This window comes from Suncus etruscus, chromosome 6, assembly GCF_024139225.1.
Source record: "Suncus etruscus isolate mSunEtr1 chromosome 6, mSunEtr1.pri.cur, whole genome shotgun sequence".
Classification (NCBI taxonomy): Eukaryota; Metazoa; Chordata; class Mammalia; order Eulipotyphla; family Soricidae; genus Suncus; species Suncus etruscus.
In genome coordinates, this window is record NC_064853.1 from 122,702,689 (window position 1) to 122,727,447 (window position 24,759).

Here is a 24,759-nt window from a genome sequence, read left to right on the forward strand (position 1 = left end):
CTTTGCAGGCTGTTGTTGGCTTTTGAAAGGTCAGAGGCCAATGGAGATGCTTCATTTAAATACTGGAGTTAATTTATTCCCACCAGCTCCCAGGACCAGAAGAGCTTTTGACTCTGGGCACCCCACTGGGGAGAGTTCTGTAGCATACAGACAGGAACTCCGCCCACTTCAGGACAGAGCCTACTCCCCAAGCACCACCTGCTTCCTTTTCCTCCCCACCTCCATACCACAGGTTCTGAGTGACTTCCAGCCCAGCTGGTGAGACTGTGAAAGAGATGGTGGGAAGTGCACTGGGCCATCCTGGGTCTCTGGGACAGATGACTGAACCCACACTTACTCCCTATCCCTATGTTTGTTTCTGAATTTTGTTTGTTTTGTTTGGGGGTTCACACCATCTTCTTATAGGGGAATCACACTATCTCCCTAGGAGAGGTAGCCCAACTCCCTATGGGGGGGACACATACCCTGTATCCCAAGTGGGTGTGCTCTTCCCTCCCCCTGGTATGGGAGCATGTCACACCTGTGCAGAGCTCTAAGCATAGACACTGCACTACTGAAGAGTTTCATGATAAAGTGGGTTGTCAAGCTGTGGCCTCCTAGGGGCGTAGAGAGGGTTTGCTTTTGGCAGAAGGAGGCATCAGCCCTGACCCATACCCCAATCTACCCTGTTACCCTCACAGAAAAGAGTCTCAGTAAGAAATGGAGTGAACTAAGTTATACTTGGAGATTATGGAGAGAGAAAGGGGGAACAGGCAGAGAATAAAGGTGAAATTCTCCTATGGACCAACGGGAACTTCTCAAGTGGAGATGCCATTGACCCCCAGAGAGTGAGGGTCTCCTGTCCTCTTAGTGGTTTTCTCTCAAAACATCCAGCTTTGGCCTTTCTATGTAGACAGAGTCCACTGCCATGGTGTGGAAAGGGGGAATTGGAACTTTTGGTGGCCCACCTCTACATTCTTGTTCCTCTCCCAGAGGGTATTCAGCTTTCTCTAGACTGGGCCTCAGACAGTCAGAGTCTTATTAACCTGGGGTTCTACATCCAGGCAAGACATCTGGCCTTTATGCTTTGAAGACTGGACTGGCTACTTTAAATCACATTGTGGTGTTATTTTTTGAATTTAGAATTATTCAGTGCCAGGACACTGCCCTGCCCCCCCCCCCCCATCTGTCTGCTCTAATGTGGCAACATTCAGGTTCCATGTGTGACTTCAGGGCCCCAGCACTGCTCTCCTCTGGTACCCCAGGAGCTTTGGTGGAGTCCAGTTTTGTGGGCAACACAATATCAGCTACTGTTCTAGTGAAGAGAAACAGTCACAGACCAGCCAGATGTGGCCTGTCCAGAAGAGGGAGCAAATAAGAAGCAGAGGAGGGAGGTTCTCCCTCTCAGCCACAGGGGTATCCTCCAGGTGAGGGTGCTAGAGGAAACCAAGCCCAACTCTCCCATGGGCTTTGCTTCAGCAGGAGGTTGACATCCAGTTGAGCATAAAGAATGTTGCTCTCCAGAACAGAAAAGGTACTGATAGTGACCTGGTGAAGGAGGGCCTGGCCTTTCTCACATACCTTTGTGCCTTGGCATTATCCTTTGAAGCCTGGTGCAGGTGAAGCCATGGAGCACCCATCCCCACTGCAAGTCAGGCACAGTGCCCTCCTGATGGGTTCAGATGGAATTTTTGTCTGCATGGAAGAGTAAAGGGCTCTCAACCTTCTCTCCCACACACCCCAACCCACTCCTGGAAAGAGAACAATGGTGACCCTATGACCTCTGCAGGGTAGCTGTGTCTGGACTCTGGAAGGTACCCAGGGCATCAGGGGCCCTCCCCAGCTGGATCAAGCACCTGCCTTTGATATTCTGGGCAGGTGTGGAGTGTCCTTTGGGGAGCAGCATCTGCATTTCAAAAACCCTGACTTCTAAAGCCCAGTCACTCCTTCCAGCTTCCCTCCTGGAAAGAGAAGGGAGAGGGCAACTTGCACAGAGAGTTCCAGCTGCTTCTGTAGACCTAGAGCAGAGCTGCCCACCTGAGACCCAAAAGGGAGCTACCTCCAGGCCATAGCCCAAGTCTAGGGGGTGAGGTGTTCTTGTATGTAGCAGATCCCAATCTAGTAGCACAGGGTGAGAATAACCCCTAAGCACTGCCCACCACACCCCACAGAGAAATGGCCCTTGGAAATGTGTGCTGGATTCTCCCCCACTGAGCCCAAAGATGCATTGGAGCTGGGGTGTGTGTGTGTGTGTGTGTGTGTGTGTGTGTGTGTGTGGCAATTGACCCCACTAAATGTAACTGAACCACTTCCTGTAACAGTGACAGAACCTGCATCTATGTATCTCCCCTTCTTCAAATCATGACTCCCCAAAGTGGATGATGCCACCTTCCAGAGGCACTTGAACAACTGGGCGGTCAGTATTCCCTCTGGTGTCATTGGGGAGTACATCTGTTTGCTTAAAGGAGGTAAATTTCTAGGGAATAGTAGGTCCAATAAGAATGGGACCTGCTCTAAATATTCTTTATGCGTTCATTTCTCTGTCCACAACTATGCTAGAAAGTGAGTGGCGTTACTCCCGCTCCCACTGTACCTAAAGGGGAAACTGAGGTCCAGGGACATACAGATGAAAGGGTCATGCTGAGAGACCCCAAAGGTCACCCTCTCCTTCTTTAGCTCAGACCCCTCCAGGCTGCCTTTTGGGGATTCCATTTTCTCGAAAATGGTTCCCCCATTTGGGAGTAAGCCAGTCTCACTTGACTGTCAGAGAGCATGAGAGGATGTGTGTACTTATTGTGTCATCTGGCATTTTTTTGGTCTCCATTGGAGCCACTGATGTGACATGGAAACTTTGTGCTTTGTGTTAGACAGTTTGTTCAAGTGTGTGTGTGTGTGTGTGTGTGTGTGTGTGTGTGTGTACGAGAGAGAGAGAGAGAGAGAGAGAGAGAGAGAGAGAGAGAAAGAGAGAGAGAGAAAGAGAGAGAGAGAGAGAAAGAGAGAGGAGAGAAGCTTGGGTCAAGAGATTGCCTTTCTGGCTGGACAAATGTCCCTATTTAAGCCTTAGGCAGCAATCAAGCCCTTACCAGCCTGCAGAAAGCAGAATGCAGGGTGTAGATATTCCACGTGGCTGCCTCAGGATCCTATTGAGGACCTAAGTAGATCTTAGATTCTGCCTTCTGATGGCCTCACCTTCCAGCTCTGCTTCTCCAGGGAGCAGACTCAGGCCCAAATCATTCCTCTTTGCAGATGTCTCCTGAGTCCTGACTTAACCACTGACCTTTGTATTTTGGCTCCTTCCCAGGCCCCCACTCGGAGCCACCCACCTGCAATGCCAATTCCATTTCCTGTCCTTCGGCCTGTACCTGCAGTAATAACATCGTGGACTGTCGAGGGAAGGGCCTGACAGAGATCCCAGCCAACCTCCCGGAGGGCATCGTGGAAATGTAAGTGCTCAGAAATGTTGACCTCTCTCTGACTCTGCCCACACACCCCCATTAAGCAAACAGTGGGGGGGCAATAGTTAGCAGTACTCAGGACCTCTCATGTCCTCCTAGACTCTCCCCAAACCCAAATTGGCAGCTTAGTCATCAAGAGCATGAACGGTAGAGAAGAGCAAGGGACAAAATGCACAGATGAATTTATTTTGTGAATAAATCTTTATTGGTTTGGAGGTCAAGTGCACAGACAACCTCATTTTATAAATAAAGCTCTATTGGATAAAGGGCCAAGAGTACAGACCACCTCCTTTTGTAAATAAAGTTTTATTGGGCTGGGCCCGGAGAGATAGCACAGTGGCGTTTGCCTTGCAAGCAGCCGATCCAGGACCAAAGGTGGTTGGTTCGAATCCCGGTGTCCCATATGGTCCCCCGTGCCTGCCAGGAGCTATTTCTGAGCAGACAGCCAGGAATAACCCCTGAGCAACGCTGGGTATGGCCCAAAAACCCAAAAAAAAAAAAGTTTTATTGGGCTACCTTGTTCACTTGTATTTGGGGACCTTTGTCCTTAGGCAATATGAAGGAGGGACAACCAAGAAACTCTGGGCTCACGACACCTAATGTGTGTTCTGTCTGGCCAATCCCTGCCCAGGCTTCAGACTGTGGTTACAAGCCAGCTCTGCCATTCAGAGTCTGTCTCTGAGCAAGAAAGAATGGCTCTCTTTCATCTTTGTTTTCCTCCTTGCCTCCCTAATAATGTGGTGATTGTAGGCTGAGTCAATGGGTCCTTGTGGGCAGTAAGTGAAAAGCCACATGGAGAGACAGTGCTGGTGATACAGGGGAGATTAGGAAGCCTGAAGCGGTGCCCTCCGTCATTGAAAGCAAGTCTCGTCTTTTGGGCTAGCATTTTAGGTCAGGAGGAAAGGCTTTGTGTGTATTTGTGTATCTCTGGTTCACTCTGGCCTGGGTCTCACTCTAGACTCAAGAAGGGTCCATCTACCATGACGCATTCTCTTTCTTTCTTCTGTTTTCCTTTCACTTCTCTCTTCAGCCTCTCATCTCTTTCTTTCTTTCTCTCCTTCCTCCTCTCTCTCCTGTCAGAACTTTCTTGCTGAGAACCTTGCTAGAATCCCTCAATGACAGCCCTTTTCCTTCTCCTCCCCTCATGTCTCCAGTGCATTTTAACAGTGACTGAGGGCTTGTTCATCCCTCAGAGATTCACCCAAACATCCTCTGAGCCTGGCATGTTAGGGCAGCATTGTACTTGCAGGCAGCCTCAGTCAACACCTGAACTATGTTCGGATTTTACATTCCATGGGTCAGGGCAGCAGCCTGGGGGAGATTAAAAGGTGGTGAGATGGTGGGGGAGGGGGTGGGACAAAGAAAACGGTGATAAGATAGATGAGACAGACATGTTTGGCCAACTGAGGTCCATATTGGGGGGGGGAGGCATTCCCAGGAAGGGTCTCCACAGAGACTGCCAGAGTTGTGCCTACCCATAGCCCAGAGTAGAAGTCGATAGCTCACATCTGGCGGGAAAGAGTGCAGGAAGATGCATGTACTGATACATCCTTAAAAAGTTCCCATATCCCGGGGCCGGGCGGTGGCGCTGGAGGTAAGGTGCCTGCCTTGCCTGCGCTAACCTAGGACGGACCGCGGTTCGATCCCCCGGCGTCCCATATGGTCCCCCAAGAAGCCAGGAGCTACTTCTGAGCACATAGCCAGGAGTAACCCCTGAGCCTCACAGGGTGTGGCCCAAAAACCAAAAAAAAAAGTTCCCATATCCCCTACAAGAAGGTCAGGTGGGTTTTACAGCCATCCTTATTACTCAGGGTAGGGGCCGACATCCTGCTATTCCCCTGCAGTTAGTCCTCCTGATTTATGATATGAGCTGATATCTGATGTCTTCAGGTCTAACCAGACCTTGTGGTGGGGATGGGGATTGCTTGATTTTTTTCCCCACAAACCTTACAGAGATCTCTTGCCCTGGACCCCTCAGGCACCTCGCCTCCTCACCCCCTTCTCTTCCCACCCTTCCACAGTTGTCAAAGGTGCACCTCCACACACAGATCAGTTCCAGGGTGCCATAGACTGAGCCTTCCCTTGGCCAGTGGGTGGGTCAGCCAGAACCCATCCCCAGCATGACAGACAAGAGCTGCAGAGACAGCATTAGCCCCAAGCATAAGGCAAGCACAGGGTGTATACTGGGGCAGATAGACTTATACCCAGACCCTTGGCCCTAAGGTTGCAAACTACTTCTATGCTCTCAGCTTACTCCTTTTATATAGTCACCTTCAGTGTTTCTTTCTCAGCTCCTGCATCTTCTCAGAGGGTCTCCAAGGGGTCTAGAGGAGCAGCAGAGGCTGGCACCCCTACCCCCACATACACACTTATGTTTTCTATGGCCTTGAGAGAGCCAGCGGGACCTCTAGGACTGGAAAGGTTACTTTGGATGGAGCATTGGTCCTTTCGGAGGGGACTTGGGGTGGTTTTATGCTTCTCATCCCCAAGAGCCTCATAGAATCAGGTCTCAAAGGTAACTCTTCTGGCTAGGTTGCCCTTAGCAGAGCTCTCCCCACTGTTGGGTTAACAACAAAGCATCCCTGCAGGGATCCATCTTGGGTGGTCTCTATCATATCAGTTTATCAGTACTGCTCCTTGATCCCCTAATCCCTCACAAGTGGGATTACCTAGGCATGTATGTGTTGGAGAACCTCTAACACAGGCCTGTTGCAAGGCCCCCAAACTTTGCTTCAGCAAACTTGTCTTGCACAAATTGCCCTACTGCCACACATGCACACCACCCTTGAGACATCACTTGGCCACCACTGTACTGCCAAAATGGCAAGTAGATCTGGGATTCCTGAAGCGCCTCAGTCACTAAGCTCTGAGAAATCACTGCTGCAAGGAAGAATGTCCTTGAAACATCTTAGGCAGAGTGGCTGGTGGCGGGAGGCACGCTGTTACACCACCACTCCCATAGTGTCTGGGAACTGCTTCTGGGCTTCACCTACAGTCAGTCAGGCCCAGGGCATCCAGCCTGGATGGATGCATGCCCAGCAGTGCCCTCAACCTGCACCTCCTTTCTCTTCACGTCTTGGCAGTCCCACCTGCTGACTCCATCAGGCAGCCGAGAAGGATCTGACCGGCTCCTCTCAGCCCAGCCTCTGGCCCAGAGAGTGATTTGTCTGTGTTATAGGTAGGCCTGACAAACTGTTCCACATTAGCAGTCGAGATGTTGTTTGCGATGGGAAAATTGCTGGCAAACTGCTCCATTAGTGGTTCCGGTAACAAATACTCTACTGCCCCCAATGAAGATAAGCACATACAGCACAAATTAATAAGTCTGTCTCCCTTGTTCTGCAGCAGCGATTAGTCTTGGAGATGAATGGAATCATCCTGGCCAGAAATGCGTACCCACTCGCCTTGGCCTCCCACCTGATTCTTCTGCCCTCCTCCTTTCCCTCCCCATACTCACAAGCCTTTTCTATGTCTTCTCAGAGGAGCTTTTTAGGGAGTACCAGTGCCAGGTGAGGAGGTGATGAAAAGATAGGTCCCTTGGAGGAAGGCAGATGGATGTGGGCGCTGTGCTGAGTCCTCAGCCTGGGTCACACACACCATCCATCACCTGTAACAGAGCCCCAATTCCCACCCAGGCCTGTCCCTGCCACACCTGTTCTGGGTGACAGGAAGTCATTTGAAAAATGAAAGAATGAAGGATGGAAGTGCTCACATCCACACACCATGTTCTGTCTCTCCCCAGCCTCTGTGTAGGCAAGGTCACCCCTCAGGAAGGTCCAGGACAGGGCCTAGACCCAATGTCCAGCAGAAGCCCCCAAAGAGATCCTGGACCCTCCCAGATGTGATAGGCAAATGCATTGTCATGCTGGGAGCTGGCTTTGCTTCCTTTTTCCTCTTTCTCTATTCTGGAAAAACCTAGAAATGAAGTGACCATCATTTGCTTCTACCTGTGCCCTTTTAACTGGAGTGGGTGCATGGCACCCAGGCAAGAATTATGGCCCACTCCCCACCTGCCCCATCATTTCTTTCAATTATTTTTTGTTTTTGCTGAAAGTCTTCTATTCTAACTCCATTAAGGTTTAATTGATGAGTTAAAAAACACTTAGAGTGAACCATGGGTAGTATTAATATTCACATGCATTGTGGAAAGGACTCTCACAAGCAAGTTAATTAATATAGCTATGGGTGGGGGGAGAGAGAGAGAGAGAAGGAGAGAAAGAGAGAGAGACTAGTAATACTACTACTACTTTCTCACAGTTTCTATCTACATGATCTGCTATATGAACACACAGCATGCTATGAATGTTTTAGCTCCTGTTTAACATTAAATCTCCTAGGACCAGAAAGATAGTACAGTGGATAAAGTTCCAGTTTGACCCCTGGCATCCCATATAGTCACCCTTGCACTGCCAGGAGTGATTCCTGAGTGCAGAGCCAGGAGTGGCCCCTGAGCATTGTGAGTGTAGCCAAAATAAATAAAATAGCAGAGCTCCTTCTTTTCCTAGCCTCTGATTTGCTCAGCAGCAGACTTCTCTCCACAGCTTTTCCTGAGGTAGGGAGCTGTCCACACCGACAGCCCATGAAATGTTAGACTCATACATTCTTGAGAAGTCACCTTCTCCCAATTTCCCTAAGTAGCTGAGTCCTGGGCTAGGCACATCACACCCAGAACATGAACTTGGACACCGTGGTGGCTCCATCTCCTCTGGTCATGGAGGCCACACAATCCTTAAACCCTCAGAGACCACTATGCAAAGTGGATGGCTAATGGACCCCACTTTGCTTTACAGACGCCTGGAGCAGAATTCCATCAAATCCATCCCTGCAGGAGCCTTCACCCAGTACAAGAAGCTGAAGCGCATGTGAGTGTCCCCCTTGAAGAAATGGAAGCCCAAATATTTGCAGGTTGGGGTGGAAGTAGCATGTCTAATATTTTTGTGGGGTTTGACCTCATGGCCAGCCATATCACTCTCTTCCTGACCACCTCTTTGTTGGACTGGGGTGCTGTCCTGAAACTGGCAGATAAGACTCAGAGTGTCACATCCAGATGAGGTGTGTGGGCTCAGGGCAAGGCCAACTAAGCCAAGTCAGGTGGTTTGGGGGAACAGAGTTGGCCTTTGAAGAAACCCACATCTTACTCATTTCTCAAATCTGAAGACAACAAAGTGACAAAGACCCAGTGGAGAAGGCCATAGATGGTGCCATGCAAAAAGGCTAGAGACAGAGGCAGAAATAGTTGGGATCTGGGTAAAGCCTGGCCCCCTGAGCTGGGCTCTCCAGCTCCTTCTCCTCCATGGTGATACATCTAGGTAACAGGCTGTGAGCTGCTACCATGAACACCAATGTGGATCCTGAGGAATTTTTGGAGATAGTTGGGAACTGAGTGAGGTAGCAAGGCTTTTCAAAGGGCACAGAAAACAAGTAACCATGATAGAGAGGTTCTAGAGCCACCTGGGGCAGGGGAGGGGAAAGTGTAAGGTGGTCTTCTACTAGTGGTAGCCCCCAATGGCATCTCTCTGCAGAGGAAAGGAGGGCCAGGAAGGCAGGAAGAGACTGAGTCACAAAGGCATTTGTGAGGGTGCAGGGAGAGACCGAAATAAACATGGAAAAGAAGGAGAGGCAGGTAGGAGCCTAGAAGGATTTCCTATCCTTTATTTCCCATAGAAGACATGCCAACTGGGGCCGGTGAGGTGGCGCTAGAGGTAAGGTGTCTGCCTTGCAAGCACTAGCCAAGGAAGGACTGTGGTTCCATCCCCTGGCGTCCCATATGGTCCCCCCAAGCCAGGGGCAATTTCTGAGCTCTTAGCCAGGAGTAACCCCTGAGTATCAAATGGGTGTGGCCTCAAAAACCAAAAAAGAAAAAAAGAAGAAGAAGACATGCCAACTAGCACCTCCCAAATTCCCACCTGATAACTGTCTATACCTGGTGACACTCTACCAGGGTACCACCATTGGCAGGATCAAAGTCACATGTGTGCCCTCATCCTGGACATTAGGTCACACATGCACTGCCCCTTCCCATCACAGGATCTCCCCAGAAATGGAGTGTGGGGCCCACCTTCCAGGACCCTCTCTCCAGCTATAAAGAATTTGAGTCAGAGAAATAGTACAATGGGGAGGGTATTTGCCTTGAAAGCAGCACACCAAGGTTTAATCCCTGGCATCCCATATGGTCCCCCAACAACCACCAGAAGTGATTCCTGAGTGTAGAACCAGGAGTAACACCTGAGCATTGCCAGTTGTGACCCAAAAACAAAAATAATTTTATATTTATAATCTGGTAAAGAGACTTTCCTGTCCCTTTCCAGGCTGGGAACTCACTTCTGAGCCCACTAAGAAAGGATTGCTTCATTCAAATAAGAGAGGTTCTGCTTTATTCTCTCTGGCTTCCCTGCCGCAGGACAGAGATTGAGCAGAGGTATACCTATCCTTCCAAGCCAGCACTCCTTGTTGCTCCCACCCTGGCCTAGTCATCAAGTGTGCTGATTCCGTTTTGATCCAGAATAAATAGCAGCATCAGATTCCCCCCCTCAGATCTCAGCAATACAACTTCCCATCTCCCCTCTGGAAATCCAAACCAAACCTGATTTTCTCCTGGTTCCCAGCCCAACTCTTGGTATATCCTCCTTCCCTCTGCAGACAGCATTCCTGCCACAGGAGCTATAGAAATAGAGGCCTTAATATTTAAAACCCTGGCCCATTAATCTACTAGTCTTCTAGCTTCCAACATTCTCCCTCCATAGTTCTCTCCCATTCATTTTTAAAGCCCCTCTTGATTATGCAGCCAGATAGTAATTTTAGTGAAAAATGACAAGTCCAGTCGTTGCCCCAGCCTCTAGCTCTTCCATGATTTAAGCTACTGCTCTAATTTTGGTGAGGTCTGGGTAATTTAGAGCTGGACTGAGTTTTACTGTCCTTGCTCCTGCCATAGAATTCCTTAGTCCTCCTTAGTCACAGTCCGGGGAGTGCATTTAATTTTTGTTCACTTCCAGTGCTATTGATATGTGCCATACTGCCCTTTCTCTCTCCTGAGAGGATGATGGGCGGGAAAAGACAGCACTTCAAATAAAATATTTCGACTCTCAGAGCTTCAAAAAGCCTGACTACAGATGGTGAGTTGGGGAAAGCAGAAAGTCTAGGAGGAAGGGTTTTTTTTTTTAACTTTTTAGGGAGGGGCTCCCCAACTGTGCTTGAGAACCCACGATCTCCTCCCAGAGATTTTTGACCCAGTACAGCAAGTTGGTTGCTTGCCTTGAAACGTGGCCCACTCAGGTTCAATATTCAGCACCCCATATAACCCTGCAGGAATGATCTCTGAGCACAGAGCCAGGAGTAAGCCCTGAGCACTGCCTGGTTTGTTTGTATGGTTAATGCCCAGGCCAGTGTGGTTGTGGAAGGAGAAAGAGAGAGATAGGACTACAGCCAAAATCCCCCTATTTTGTACCCATCCTCATGGCTCTAACACCCTAACTGCTCTCGCCCATGACTTCCTGCCCACAGAATTAAGATTTGCAGGGCTGGGATTGATATATAGCAGATGGGGCACTTGCCTACCTTGAATGTGGCTGACCCAGATTCCATCTTGGATGTCCTTTATGGTCCCACAGGCACTACCAGATGTGATCCCTGAGCATAGAACCAGGAGTAAGTCCTAAGTATCACCAAGTGTGTCCCCAAAATGAACAGACTGAAAAAGACAACTGAGTGACAGTCAGGTTAATATCCAGCTTAACTCTCACTTGTCTGCTTTCCACTCCCATATCACCTCCCAAACCTCAAGACCACTCAGCTGGTTTGAAAGTCTGGGCTAGCTGAAATGCCAGTAGTGCTGCTGTCTAAAACAAAAGTTTCCCTCCTCCTGTGTGCTTGTGGCCAGATCAGAAACCCAAGAAACCAACCAATAGGAGCTCCCCAGGCAGCCCAGCTGGAAAGTGTATGGAACCAGGATATTCCCCACAGCATTAACAAGTTAAGACCCTCTGAGGTGGAGCACAAAAGAAAAGCCCCTGTAAGCTGGTAATTGTGGGTGCCCTATCTGCAGATTAGTCAGGGGTGATCCTATCAGTAAGGGATAAACCCAACAGCTGTGTCTAAGAAGTCTTTTTTTTTTTTTTTTTTTTTTTTTTTGGTTTTTGGTTTTTGGGCCACACCCAGCAGTGCTCAGGGGCTACTCCTGGCTGTCTGCTCAGAAATAGCTCCTGGCAGGCACGGGGGACCATATGGGACACCGGGATTAGAACCAACCACCTTAGGTCCTGGATTGGCTGCTTGCAAGGCAAACACCGCTGTGCTATCTCTTGGCCCTCTAAGAAGTCTTAACCTGTGATGCAGCACTCAATTTACAGACTTTGGAAATAGAGAGGGGAGGCATGGAGGATGTCAACAGTGGCCTCCTGGTTCCTCTGGAGGGAATTAAACAGAGAGGTCTTAAGAAGCTGGCCTTGTAAGCAGCTGAACTGGGTTCCATCCCTAATGTCCCTTATGGTCCCCCAAGCACTACCAGGAGTAAGTAATTCCTGAGTGCAGTGTAAGGAGTAAACCCTGACTATTGAAAAAAAAATGAAAAGGAATGAGGGGAAGGAGAAAGGAAGAGAAAAGAAAGTAGAAAGAAGTGAAGGGAAAGGTAAGGAAGGGGAAGAAAGAGAAGGAGAAGAAGAAAGGGAAGGAGGAGGAGGGAAGGGGAGGTGAAGGAGAGGTAAAGGGGAGGGTGCTTGGCATAACCAGGCAGTTTTTATATCTTCTGAGCTTTTCTCCCCCGTCACTCTCTCCTTCTCACTATCCCTCCTAAACCCCAATCCACTTCTGCAAAAAAAGCAAAGATTTATCTATCAGTTTTGTTCAAAAAGAAGGATCTTGCCACTGGCCATGGGAGCCCCCACCCCCACCCCCCGGCCGCCACAGACATAAACCCAGAGTCTGAGCCCAGCTCTGGGGAAGGTCCTCCATCATGGTGAAGAAGCATTGGCCATAACAAGACTCAAGCTCAAAGCCATGAGAAGGCAGCAAAGTGGCCATTCCACCTACAAACACCAGATTCTGAAAGACCTGCTGACCTGCCCAGTGCTGGCAGAACCTCTGGTGCCCTAATGGGCACCCAGACCCAACACCCCAGATCTCCCCTTCCTGGGCTGGGAGTACCTCATCACTGCTTGGTCCCCATTTTCTTTCCAGCCCTAAGAAGGCCCAGACTTAGAGACTTGAGTTGCTGCCTTAAAGCTTCTTTTAAACTGGAAGGGATGTGTGTTGTGAGAGAGCCAAAAGGACTCAGGGATGGGGGAAAAAAACAAAGATTTAAGAAGGCACAAGGCAAGGACTTCGTGCTTTGCCCAGGCTGCTTGGTGATGCCAGTGACCTTCTTTCTGAGGGATGAAGTGTCTCCCTTACAGGTACTCAGCGGCTATGTGGAGCTTGCCCATAGGGTTGCCTCATACAGGGTTGGGAGAGGGATGGGCAGCCGCATAGCCTTGGAGCCCCTTTCCCTGCATGTGGCAGTTCACTCTCACCCACAGCATGTCAGAAATGCTAGGTCCCCACTTGGGGCCTTGAACTTAGTCCCTCTCTCATTGGTGTTTCCAGAGACATAAGCAAGAATCAGATCTCCGACATCGCCCCAGATGCTTTCCAAGGTCTGAAGTCGCTGACATCACTGTAAGTGGGAGGAGGTACTGAGGGGGCTGAAGAGTGGGAGAGTGTCAGGGGGGTGTGTGGGGAAGATGTTTATTGGTGTTTTGTTTCCTCTCACACTCTTTGGCAACTTGGCCCAAGAAATAAATCTCTCCGGTCAGGGAGGAATTGATTTCAGAGAATATTTCTACAACCTAAATGCATTATTTTTATTGATTAAGTGCCCGGCCAGCTTCCCAAGCACTAGCTGTTAATTCGAATACATCTTCCACATGCTCAGCGACCCCCACTCCCACACACACTTTGGCCACACTCTCCTGGGAGGAAGAAGAGTAGGAGGGCACAGAACAGTATCTATTCCCCAGGTACCATTTCTCCCTATTCCCAAGGTCCTGTGAACATAGGTTTTATCTTCCCCCTGATTCTCAGCCATTTTTTTCAAACCCACCTCACAGCCCTTATTCTTGGAAACAACACAAACCCAGTCTGCCCTCTGCTTTTGATAACTCTGTATCCTGCCAGGTTCATATCTAGGGGTTGGAGGGGCTTATGTACCCCAGAAGCAGGGATAAGGCAGAGCAAGGGTGGCTCCGTTCCCCTACTATCAGGGATTGCAAAGCAAGAGTGAGCCCAAAGCCTTGATCTTCCTTACACAGACAAACCCGACTGCAATTACAGTAATCAGTCCTCAGAGTATTTATCACCCAATCAATGCATACTTGGTAGTGCTCTCAGAGTCTTAAATTTTGATCCTCAGAGGAACTTGCAACTAAATCCACCCTTGTTTCTCTCTCACAGTTGAAGTAACTAGTGCCAATGCACACACACTTGCACACACACATACACACACACGTGCACATATATGCATTGCTTTTCTGTTTTGGATGAAGTTTATGGTTCTGGCAGTGTTCAGGAGAATGCTGACCTCCTGCAGGCCAAACCCATAATGGCCTTCTGGACTGTTTCCATCCTGACTTCTGTCTCTGTGCACTGAACTGTAGCAGACACAGAGCGATTGCACACCCCAACATGGGTGCTGGCTAAACAAATCTGACCTCCCGAGCACAGGGGTCAGCAGCAGGGTTGAAAGGCAGCATCTGGCTATACCAGGCACACTGGGCCCCCAGATCTGACACTACCAAGTGAGATAAGGTGAGAAGAAACAGCCAGAGCTGCAGTGGATGTATCATCTGGTATTACTGGTTATGGTACCTGGGCTCAAGCTCTCAGAGGCTTCCTATCTAGGCTGGACCTATCCTTGGCCTAACCTGAGTGTCCAGATATGTAGAGACACTCCCCCTCTTCACTACCCCCTTCATCCCATCTTGCTAGGAAAGGGCTGGGAGGCAGTACAATCTCCACCAATTCTGCAGCTGTCTGCTGCTGGCAGCTAAATAAGCTTTGTTTATCACAGAGAACATCTGGCAGGGAAATCTAAGGCAGGAGCAGTTCCTAGATGACTGTCTGCCCATTGTCCAGAGGAGCACAGAGAAATGGGGCATCTGCACTTGGGATTCCCCCACCCCGTTTCCCCTCAGCTGGGGACAGTCTGAGGACAAGGAGGCTTTTGGTCTTACCCGAAAGGAATGTCAGAACCTGCTTTCCAAATGTTGTGACTTAATGACATGGATGGGCTCCAGGCTGGGGACTGCATCTCTCAGGCTCTGCTGCTCCTCACATCCAGTGGCAGGCCCAGCCAGCTAAACCTCGGGCATGTCGTTCAGTATCTCACCCCACACAGAAGCCTCCCTTGCAGGGAGGCTGGCAAGGGAGGCCCCAAAAATGTAAAGCCTAGGTGAGAGTAGAACATGCTGTTGAGTAATAGATGCAAGTGACAGGATACCAGAAAAGCTTCTCAAGGTTGGGGCATTTGAGCTCAAAAGCAGAGAGATTTGCAGGTCCAAGAAAGCTTTCTTGGGGGATAAAAGGGAGCCAATATGCCCATATGTCCTATGGTAGTCTCAGTCTGCCTGTGAGTGGATTGGAGACATCCCATCAAGAGGAAAGACAAGTGAGTCCTGGACCCTGAACCCCCACCCCACCTTATCCTGGAATCTCCAACTCTGCCTAGAGTAGCTGACAGCCTCATATTATAGCATCAGACACCTATTTGCAGGTGGGAACCGTGGATGAAGCCTTCACACAAACTCTCTTAATTTTTCCTTTACTGAAAACATTCTTGAAACAGCCTTGGGATCTAAGGGATTTGGTTCCCTACTCTCTCCACCTTTTCATCCTCTGGACATGTCCCTTCAGATGTTCCACAGTCTCGTTGTGCCTCCAAGTTAGGGTGGAATCGTGATTCATTCAGGAGGAAGCAGAGAAGTAGGCAGAACCGGCTTTGAGTCTCCCTTACCTGCTGTCAGACAAAGCTGGTTCAGAAAAGTTCAGGGCTTGAGTGAGAGTGGAAGAGGCAGCAGGACCCACCTGCATCAGGCTGGTGAGGAAGGCCCCAGAAACTTGCTCCCCATTCCTTAGCAATCAGTGGAGAGCCTAGGAGTAAGAACCTCTTCTGTCTTTCCCAAAGGAACAGAGGGGAACAGAGTTAAGACTTCTCGCAGCTCCCTCAAGCCAAAAGGCCAGGGGAAGAGGCAGGGCTGTAAAACCACCATGCTCTGAGGTATCAACTTCCTCCTCCCTCATTTCTTCTGAGAGCCAAGCAATAGCCCCTGGCTCATCTGTATAGGACACCCAGGACCCCAAATATCCCCATCTGGATGGTTAATAGAAGTGCTAAGCTCAGGAATTCCTAGCTACAGTGGCATATGGAAAGGAAGCCATCTCCCAGTTGGGCTCAGCCTAATCCATAGCCCTGGAAAAAAAGAAGACACAGACCTGGCCAGAAACCAACATGTCTTACTTATTGCCAGGATGTGAGACAGATCAGCTGCAAAGGGGCCTCTGTTTCAGCTGCCCTAGACCAAGAGCAGATACCCCCACTTTTGCTGGTCTCTGAACATCTCATGCCAGCTGAAGGGCCTGAGAGGAGAAAGCTGGCTCAGGTGGGAAGGAGCTGGCCTGGGCTGCTTACCACACACACAAAGCTGGCCCTGGTGGTGTCTCTGCTCTCAGTGACCGCTGTCCCTCTCTCTTCTCCAGAGTTCTCTATGGGAACAAGATCTCGGAGATTCCCAAGGAGCTGTTTAGTGGGCTGGTGTCACTGCAGCTGCTGTGAGTAGAGCCTTGCTAAGTTGTGATCTCTGGGACCCCCTGCACACTCCCTTACTGGCAGCCGACTGAGGTCATGCCTGCTAGAGAGCTTTTGTGGCCTTTATGCACACCAGGAGTAGGGGTGTACTCAGCCGTTGTGGAGGGAAAGCCAGAGACTGGCAGGTGAAGATAGGGATCGTGTTCACTGAATCTCTACGGTTCTGCTCATAGCCTGCTAGCGGAAGCCAAGGTCTGGAGGGACTGGGGGCTAGGACTTGAATGGCATAAGTCCTCCATGAGGAAGCATGGACCAAGCTAGTAATTCAGGAACTCGTGTGTCCATGTGTTATTTGGATGCTAGTTTTTTTGGAGACAGTTGCTGTTGAAAGGATTTTCAAGGATTCTAGGATTGAAATCCTAGAAAGGATTTCTAAGTCAGTTGCACCAGGGTAGGGCAGAGGGACACCTGATTGTTTGATTTAAGAGAAATGGCTTGTGTTAGATTTTAAGCTCTGAGGTTATTTATTTGCATTTATTTCATTCCTATCCCAAGCTTATAAGTGTTTGAAAAAGATCATTTAAAGTCTTCTGTGGTGGGACCAGAGAGATAGCATGGAGTTAAAGCATTGGCCTTGCATGCAGAAGGTCAGTGGTTCGAATCCCGGCATCCTACATGGTCCCCCGAGTCTGCCAGGAGTGATTTCTGAGCGTAGAGCTGGGAATAACTCCTGAGTACTGCCGGGTGTGACCCAAAAACCCCACCCCACCCCACCCCCAAAAAAAAAAAGGAAAGAAATTCTCCTGTGGTGAGGCAAGGGATTTAGTTCCTCCACATTTCATGATCATATGATACGAAGAGATTGATCTCTGTTCTGTGATATGCTGGTATGTGCATATGTGGTATGTACACTGCTGTGTCTACCCTGAGGCCATGGAGAACACAACTGCCACCAGGGATGGATCTTGGGTGTCCGGTGAGCCTCTAGTCTAACAAGGCCATCAGTCTTAAAGAGGCCCATCACCTGCCCTCAGTCACACAGCAGTCAGTGTTGATGTAGGAGCCAAGCTCTTGTAATTTTGCAGCTCAGAGGGTGCCTCTGGGCACTACAGGGTAAATGCTAACAGCTGGGGCAGGTGTGTGTGCGCACAAGTATATATGTTTGTGTGTAAGGTGTGTGCGCTCATGTGTGCATGTTTAATTGGGTGTTGGCATGTGGGCATTGCTGTGTGTGGGTGTTCATGCGTACAAGTATGCATGTGTGTACTTTTTAATTTCTCTATGTGGGGCCCATGTGTACATCTGTGTATTTATATGTATCAATATGTAAGATACTTGTGCCTGGGTGTTCATGAGTACAGCTGTGTGGGCATGTTGTGTGTAGACAAGCATGTGCATGTACTGACATAGGGTGAGTGTTGTGGTAGCATTTGTGTGTATGCGCATATATGCATGCAGGTGCTCTGAGAAGTCACCTGCTAGCTGGGGCCTCAGCCTCCACACGCCCTGAAGCCAGGCCATGGCACATGTCTGCAAACAGGCTGTGTGGGCCCAGAAGCAGGGCTAGAGAGAAGAAGGCAGGCAGTGTGCCTCACAAGGCAACACGAAAAGTGTCTTGGAGGAAAAGAAAATGACACTTTTCCTCCAATCTCTCCCTGCTCACATCATTCCTCCCTCCCTTTCCCTGTCTCAGACTCAGCCTGACAGACTCTCTGAGGTCTGAATATTCCAGTGGCTTGTCCCTCAGGACACCCAGCCAACTCCCATGTATCAGACTTGCTCTGATAGAACTGCAAGTCAGACACTTCTTTTTGTACTGGTGGAGTGTTTCACCTTCTTTTTCTCCTTCGTCTCTCAAACCGATGAGGAGAGCCTCTAGAAAAATTCCGCTTATTTTCGGCGTATTAGACTTTTACCCCAGTTTATTACTTTCCTCTTCTTCAAACAAAACCACGTAATTTGAACTAGCTAGTCCTGCCCCCCAGTTAGAGGGGGAAATAAGGGAGGCACCAGGACCAAACAGGCGTAAGACTACTAAGTAGTAGGCTAGATACAGAGGGGACCACATATTCTGGCAGCCCTGGGGGTGAGGAAAGAGGATATGAGAGGTAGGACAAAAACGGAGGTGTAGGGAGGACAATTTGGTGATGGGAATCCCCCTGATTTTATGTAAATATGTACCTAAAATATTATTGTCAACAATATGTAAGCCACTATGATCAAAATAAAAATTATATTTTTAAAAAAAAAAAAGAACTGCAAGTCAGAGGAAGAAAATTCTCCTCTGCTCCCCTTCGTGTGTCATCCAGAGCATATGAGGTGGGGTGGGGAGAAGAGATGCACATTCATATCCTGAGGCCCAAATCCTCAATGGACTGCCTTGGTGCAAGTGGGGGCCCCTGTGGGGAGTAGGTCCTCAGAAGGTGGCAGCTGTTGCTTGTAGTCAGGAAGCTCTGGATTGCAGCAGCCGCCAGAGGCCTGTTAACTCCAGGTCTTACTCCCTGGGAAGCAGACAAAAAAATGGTGTTGTCCTTGAGGTCAGCTTTGGGGTGCTGTGTTCTGTGGGGCTGAATGAATAGCTTCCCACATGCTAATGGCTGGTGTGGAAACAGCCTGAAGGAGAAGCGTCAGTGCACCTCACCACAGGTAGTCCCTGTGGTGAAGATTTTTTTAAATGCAGTCCCAGAGAAAGCAATTTCCGTTTAATAGCCCCATGGGAAACAGATGAAGTTGTGAAGCTGGGGATGAAGAACACGTCAGCCAGGCGCCCCCTGCAGGAAATCGAGAGGCAGGTCCCTGTTAGACCCTAATTCCGCCCTGGGGAGATTGCATTTCTCCTCATTAGGCTGGAGCCGCTCTGACTAGAGTACCCTGCTTGTCTGCGTCATTTCCTCTCCTTGGCCCAGCAGGCAGTTAGCACCTCCGAGGGTTCTATTTCCTCCTTCCCACCACAGGCTGCCTTGGACACCATCCACTTGGCAGAGGGTCACCTCAAGCACGGAGGGCAATGGTTGTCTTTTCTCTGGCTTCCTTCCCAGCTGTCCCACCAAAGCAGCCAGGATGGAGCCAGATGCCTCGTTGCCCGCAAGGCCCTGAGCAAAAACACCTAGGAAGTTATTCAGGTCTTCTGCCTTGTGAGAGGAAGTGCAGACACACTCCATGCATTCCATCCCAAACCACTTTTGTTTTGTTCTAGGAGCACTTAGCCCAGAGTCCTCACCATCCTTTTCAACGTGGGAAGCAAGGCAGACTTAGATGTGCCTTCAGCATCTACTTCCCAGATCCTGGGGAGATCATGTGTTTATACCTAGTGGGTATGGGTGCCAATGTGAGCACACGTTTGCATGCATGTTTATGCAGAACATGCGTGTACTTCTCTGTGTTTGTGTGTGCATGCATGGTATAGGTGTGCATGTGTGTACTGGAGGAAGTGCCTACATGGGTCAGCTCACAGCTGGTCAGGACAGGCTTTGCCCCAGCACATGTTCCCATGCTAGGATCTGGCACAACTGAGGTCTCAGAGAAGCCCCTGGGTGCCCTTGGTTCAACTTCCATCCCCAAACCTAAACTCACTCCCCTGCTCACTGTGTCTGTGAAGAAGGTGGGAGGCCCCCAGAAGCATCTTATAGAGCTTGGGTCAGCACCTCCAAAGCAAGAAAAGGGAGAGCAGTGTACTTCTCTGGCTGCTGCATCCCCTCTGCCTTGAAGCTGCAGGCTGTGCTGCCTCTCAGAGGCACTTTCCACTGTGAAGAGGGCACTGTAGAGGACTCTTGAGTTAGTGCTCCAAGAGGGGCCAGAGTAATATCCACTTTGGTTAACCCTTTTTGGGGATGTCCCCTCATTTGGTGCCCAACACTCCCCAGGTCAGTAGCCACAGCTGGACTCTGCCCTGGCTTCTTTGCTATAGACACTTCCTCTGGCCAGGCAGCAGGGAGAGTAAGCAATCGAGAACAGTAAGGACTGTGACAAACAACAGACTGTCTTTGAAGGGCTGTGTCCTTGGTGGTGTTACAATCTATGGAAAATCCATCAAAATTTGGGGAAAGGAATGGGAGGGAGAATATAAGTGTAAGAGAAATAGTGTGTGTCTGCGTCAGCGTGTGTGTATGTGTGAGACAGTATCTGTGTGTAGGAGACAGTAGAAGCGTGCACGTGTGTTTGTGTTGTACAAGTGTGTGAGGGGGAGCGCATGTGTGTGTACATAGGCCTACTCAGAGATTACCTGTTTCCATTAGAGGCTGAGGCTGAGGTTCAGCGATAGAGCATTTGCCTTGCATTTGCAAGGCCCTGAGTTCTACCCCTAGGATCACAAAAAATAAAATATGATCCGGTTCCCAGAAAGCTAGTGCTTTAAAAAAAAAAAAAAGCCCTATAATCAAATAGCCTTTAGTACATCAGTTTCAAGACAGTGATATCTATCGATGACTTCTGGGAGAAGAGAGTAAAGTATAGAGGCCCCATCTCTAGTGCATCTCTCCCGCCCTCCTTCCAGTAAGTATTTGTGGGGGTGGTTCTTGTGCCAATCCCAGACACTCAGGACTGTGTAGATGTCAGTGCCTCTTGCTGCACTGTAGGGCCTCGGTCTGGGACTTGGAGAGAGGGTATAGAGTACTTGGCAGATGCCTAGGGGCAGTCGGTCATCAGGTCTGCCTGGCTTGCAGCCTCCTGAACGCCAACAAGATCAACTGCCTGCGGGTCAACACGTTCCAGGACCTGCAGAGCCTCAGCCTGCTCTCCCTGTATGACAACAAGCTCCAGACCATCAGCAAAGGGCTCTTCACCCCCCTGCAGGCCATCCAGACCCTGTGAGTAGGCTGCTAGCCCACCCCTGACTAGAGAACCCCAGGGTAAAAGCCAGGGAGAGGAGCAGGCTCCAGGCAGAGGGATGGAACAGTGCCACAGCCTCCTATGCCCAAGTGCACACACTGAGGGCTCTCCCTGAAATACCTCCTGCCTCATTGCTGCCCTTTCCCTTTCTCCCCATTTCTGCATGATTCAGAGAGGGTAGATTGTCCGTTCAAGGGGGGCACAGCTAGGGAGAAACCTAATGTGAGTCTAGACGGTGTTGCCCACTGAAACCCTATCTGAGCTGAGTGCATCTTCCAAGCAATCTCTGAGCGAGGTGCTCAGGCTATTAATTGCCTTTCTCAGTGCTTTAGGGTATCTTCCCTCATGTGATTGTGGGGATCTGGGGGTTGGAGCTATGGCACTGGTCTTAGAGGGCACCAGTCCTAAGCTTCACCTTAGTCCATGCCTGACTCTGGGGCCAAGGGACCACCTCAGCTATCTGGAACTTTCTCTCCAGGGAGCCAGAGGTCAGAGCTAGGCCTGTTCCCACATGCTAGGCCTGGTGCTTACTAGGAAGCGTGAGTTGTGGCCCAGGGCCACATACTTTCTGCACAGTGCCCACTGTGCCAGCCATTTGCTGTGCTAGGGTCACTGAGCTCAGAAAAAAATGCACTTGGTCTGCCCTGAGCAGAAGCCCCAAGCCTGGCCCTTGCTTTGCCCATTAGAATGAGCACAGGAGATAGAGTAATAATACAGCAGGGAGTCCACTTGCCTTGTATGTTGCCAACCCAGGTTTGATTCCTGGCATCCCATAGGGTCCCCTGAGCACTGCAGGGTAAGAAACCCCACCCAAAAAATAAAAACAATGTGCACAAGTGAGAGTCCAGGGATTATACTGGGAGCAGCTTGGCCACATGGCTGCTGGCTGCTCCCTGACTGGCTTTTACAGTCAGAGGAGTGTAGTTGCATCCTCTCTGTGGCTAAGGGGATACTGGGGTGAAGGAGCCTAGCTCTCAGCCACTGGGATCGGGCGCAGCCCCACGCTGAGGAGAGGATAGACAACCTCCCAGCTGTCTCTGTCCCCCTCACTACTACCTCCTGCACCCCCCAGCCACCTTGCTCAGAACCCGTTCATGTGCGACTGTCACCTGAAGTGGCTGTCTGAGTTCCTCCAGGACAACCCCATCGAGACAAGTGGGGCCCGCTGCAGTGGCCCTCGCCGGCTGGCCAACAAGCGCATCAGCCAGATCAAGAGCAAGAAGTTCCGCTGCTCAGGTAATGAGGGGCTGGGCTGGGCCCCCTTGCTCCTGCCCCTGTCTGCTGTCAGAGCAGCTGCCCCCAGAGAGATTGCCCTAATTCAATCTGGAGGACAGCGGGCACTGTGACGGCTCCCCAGAGCATCTTTGCAAATTAAATTGGGGAAATTCTGTTAGCCCCACAGAAAACCAATTACCTGATGGATTTAGACTCTCTCCCTCCCTCCTTCCCTTCTCTCTTCTTCCTTCCCAATCTCCCTCTCTCCCCTTCCTTTCTCTTTCTCTCTCTTCCTCCCTCACTCCCTCCTTCCCTCCCTCCCTCTGTCACTTTCTCTCTTCCTCCCTCTCTCTCCTTTCCTTCTCTCTCCTCTTTTTCTTTCATCTCTCCCTCTCCCTCTCCTCTTTCTCTTCTCCTTCCTCCCTTTCCCTCTATATTTCTCTCACTCCTTCTGTTCCTCTCTATCTCTCTCACCTTCCCTCCATCCCTCTCTCCCCTCTTCCTTCTTCCCTTTCTCCCTCTCTCTTTTTCTGTCTCCCCTCCCCCTTCCCTCTCTCCCTAAATCCTTCACTCTTTTTCTCCTTCTCTCCTCTCCTTTCCCTTCTCCACTCTCCTTCCTAGAGACCCAGCCTAGCTTAGGGACTTGGATAAAGCAGGAACTCAGCCTTGTGCCTCCTCACTCCTGCACCCCTCCAAATCTTCCATCCCTCTCCTCAACATTAGTTTCCAAAAGTGATAACAGCAAAAGAACAACAGTGGGGGAAGGGAGGGATAGAGCAGAGCCCCAACAATGGTCTCAGGCTAGACTGCAGGGGGCTTAATCCTGGGGTCCCTCTATCCCCCCTCGGTGCCCCCAGACCATAGTGAATATATTTCAGTGCTCAGCCTTGCTATCTGTCTCATCTCCAGGCAGGGGCACTGCTTTATGGTGATAAAATGCAGACATGGTAGAATAAAGCAGCACTTTGCTGTCCATTCCCTGGGTCTCCCAGATACCACCTGGCCATTGCCACCTCCAGGAAGGGCACAGGGCAAAGTGGGTGATGTTGGAGGCTCCTCAACATCTTGTTTCATCTTGGAAACAGAAGTCATTGTCTCCACTGTGCTGGCACTTCAAAACCACTTTGGTTGTCATTAGCTACTAGGGAGCACAGACAGCTATTATCATCATGTGCCCCAGGATGAGAGACTGACCTAGAGGTAGAGGGGGCCAGGCTGGGAGGGGTAAAACAGAACTCCACTGTCTGTATCTCACCAAGACCCCCCTCTACTGCCTGTCCCCAGAATACCTCACACCTTCAGTCACCTTTCTCCTGGGGAGCAGGCCAGCATCACACCGGCAGCCAATGCCATCTCCTTGTCCCCTGCAGAACTGGCCTTGGTAGCTTCTCTCCATGGGGACACTACAGCAGGGCACTACAGGGAGAAATTGTTCCTTTTGCCCATGTCACTCAAGGGAAATCCAGAATAGTTTTTGGTCTGGGTATTTGTGGTTAAATTTGGGTCCTCCCTTGTGTGCAAGCTCAGGTAGGCAGGGCCAGAGAGCCTCCAATACCCTGGAGCACTAGGGAAGGAGCACTTCCTCCCTGGCTCTGGGCCAGGAGTAGTTTCTTTAATTACTGTCCAGGTAAGAGTCACTTACTATACTGAAACAATGGTGCTAGGACAGAGGGACAGAAGGCAGAGAAGGGCCAGTGACACCCTCTCTCCTGGAATCCTGTCTGGCTCTTGGGCCCCAAATGGATGTCCAATATAAGGTGGAGGTCTCATGGACATAACCCTGTCCTGGTCTAGATTGACAGCATAAGTGGAGGAAGGGTCCCCAAGATGCAGACAAAACCAAGTGAGAGGCAGAGTGAGCAGCCGGATGTTCTCCCAGGAAGTAGCTGTGTCTCCACCTTCTTTCAGGCTTCTCAGAGCAGCCCTGTCTTGGGGGGCAGGTTCTAGACTAGTCCTAGATGAGAACAGAGCTCCCAGCATCCCCGAGATTGCAGAGATCCTGAGGCCACATCTGCCCGGACCCTGTCTCAGCAGACAACAAAACCTGCTCCAGGTTTCCAGGATGGTCCAGAGAGAAGGAAGAGGAGGAAGAGAAAGTGAAGAGGAGGAGAAAGTGAGGAAGAGAAGGAAGGAAGGCAGAGGAATTAGAAGGAAGAAATTAGGAGGAGAAGAAAAATAGGAGGAGGAGGAAGGGCAAGTGACATGGACAGGATCTGACAGATAGCAGCACTCTGCATTTCACTCTCCCCTAAAAGCACTGCCTCTCCTAACGCTGATAGAATTAGAAACCAATTTGTGGGCTATGCCTGATTAGGCCTCCGCCTGCAGGCAGAGGGGCATCTGGTCTCCCAGCATCCACCTCACCCCTGTTCTAGGCAGAGAGATAGACTCAGAGACTCAAGACCTCCTCCTGGGTAGGGCCCCCATCTGGCAGGGGGATAGGAGAGCACGTGTCCATGGGAGATGCTGCCTGGCTTTCATCATATACCCCCCCTCTGTGGGACTCAGGAA

The 24,759-nt window shown here is 50.2% G+C and overlaps 1 protein-coding gene across 1 annotated transcript in view; it reads left to right on the forward strand.

Moving 5' to 3' along the window:
• Positions 1-24,759, forward strand: part of SLIT3 (slit guidance ligand 3) — a 527,919-nt gene that overhangs the window by 461,472 nt on the left and 41,688 nt on the right. The window contains exons 9-14 of the mRNA XM_049774569.1: positions 3,281-3,422; positions 8,225-8,296; positions 13,011-13,082; positions 16,158-16,229; positions 20,868-21,011; positions 22,106-22,269. Of these exons, the coding sequence (XP_049630526.1) occupies positions 3,281-3,422; positions 8,225-8,296; positions 13,011-13,082; positions 16,158-16,229; positions 20,868-21,011; positions 22,106-22,269 (666 nt within the window). The remainder of the gene's footprint in view (positions 1-3,280; positions 3,423-8,224; positions 8,297-13,010; positions 13,083-16,157; positions 16,230-20,867; positions 21,012-22,105; positions 22,270-24,759) is intronic.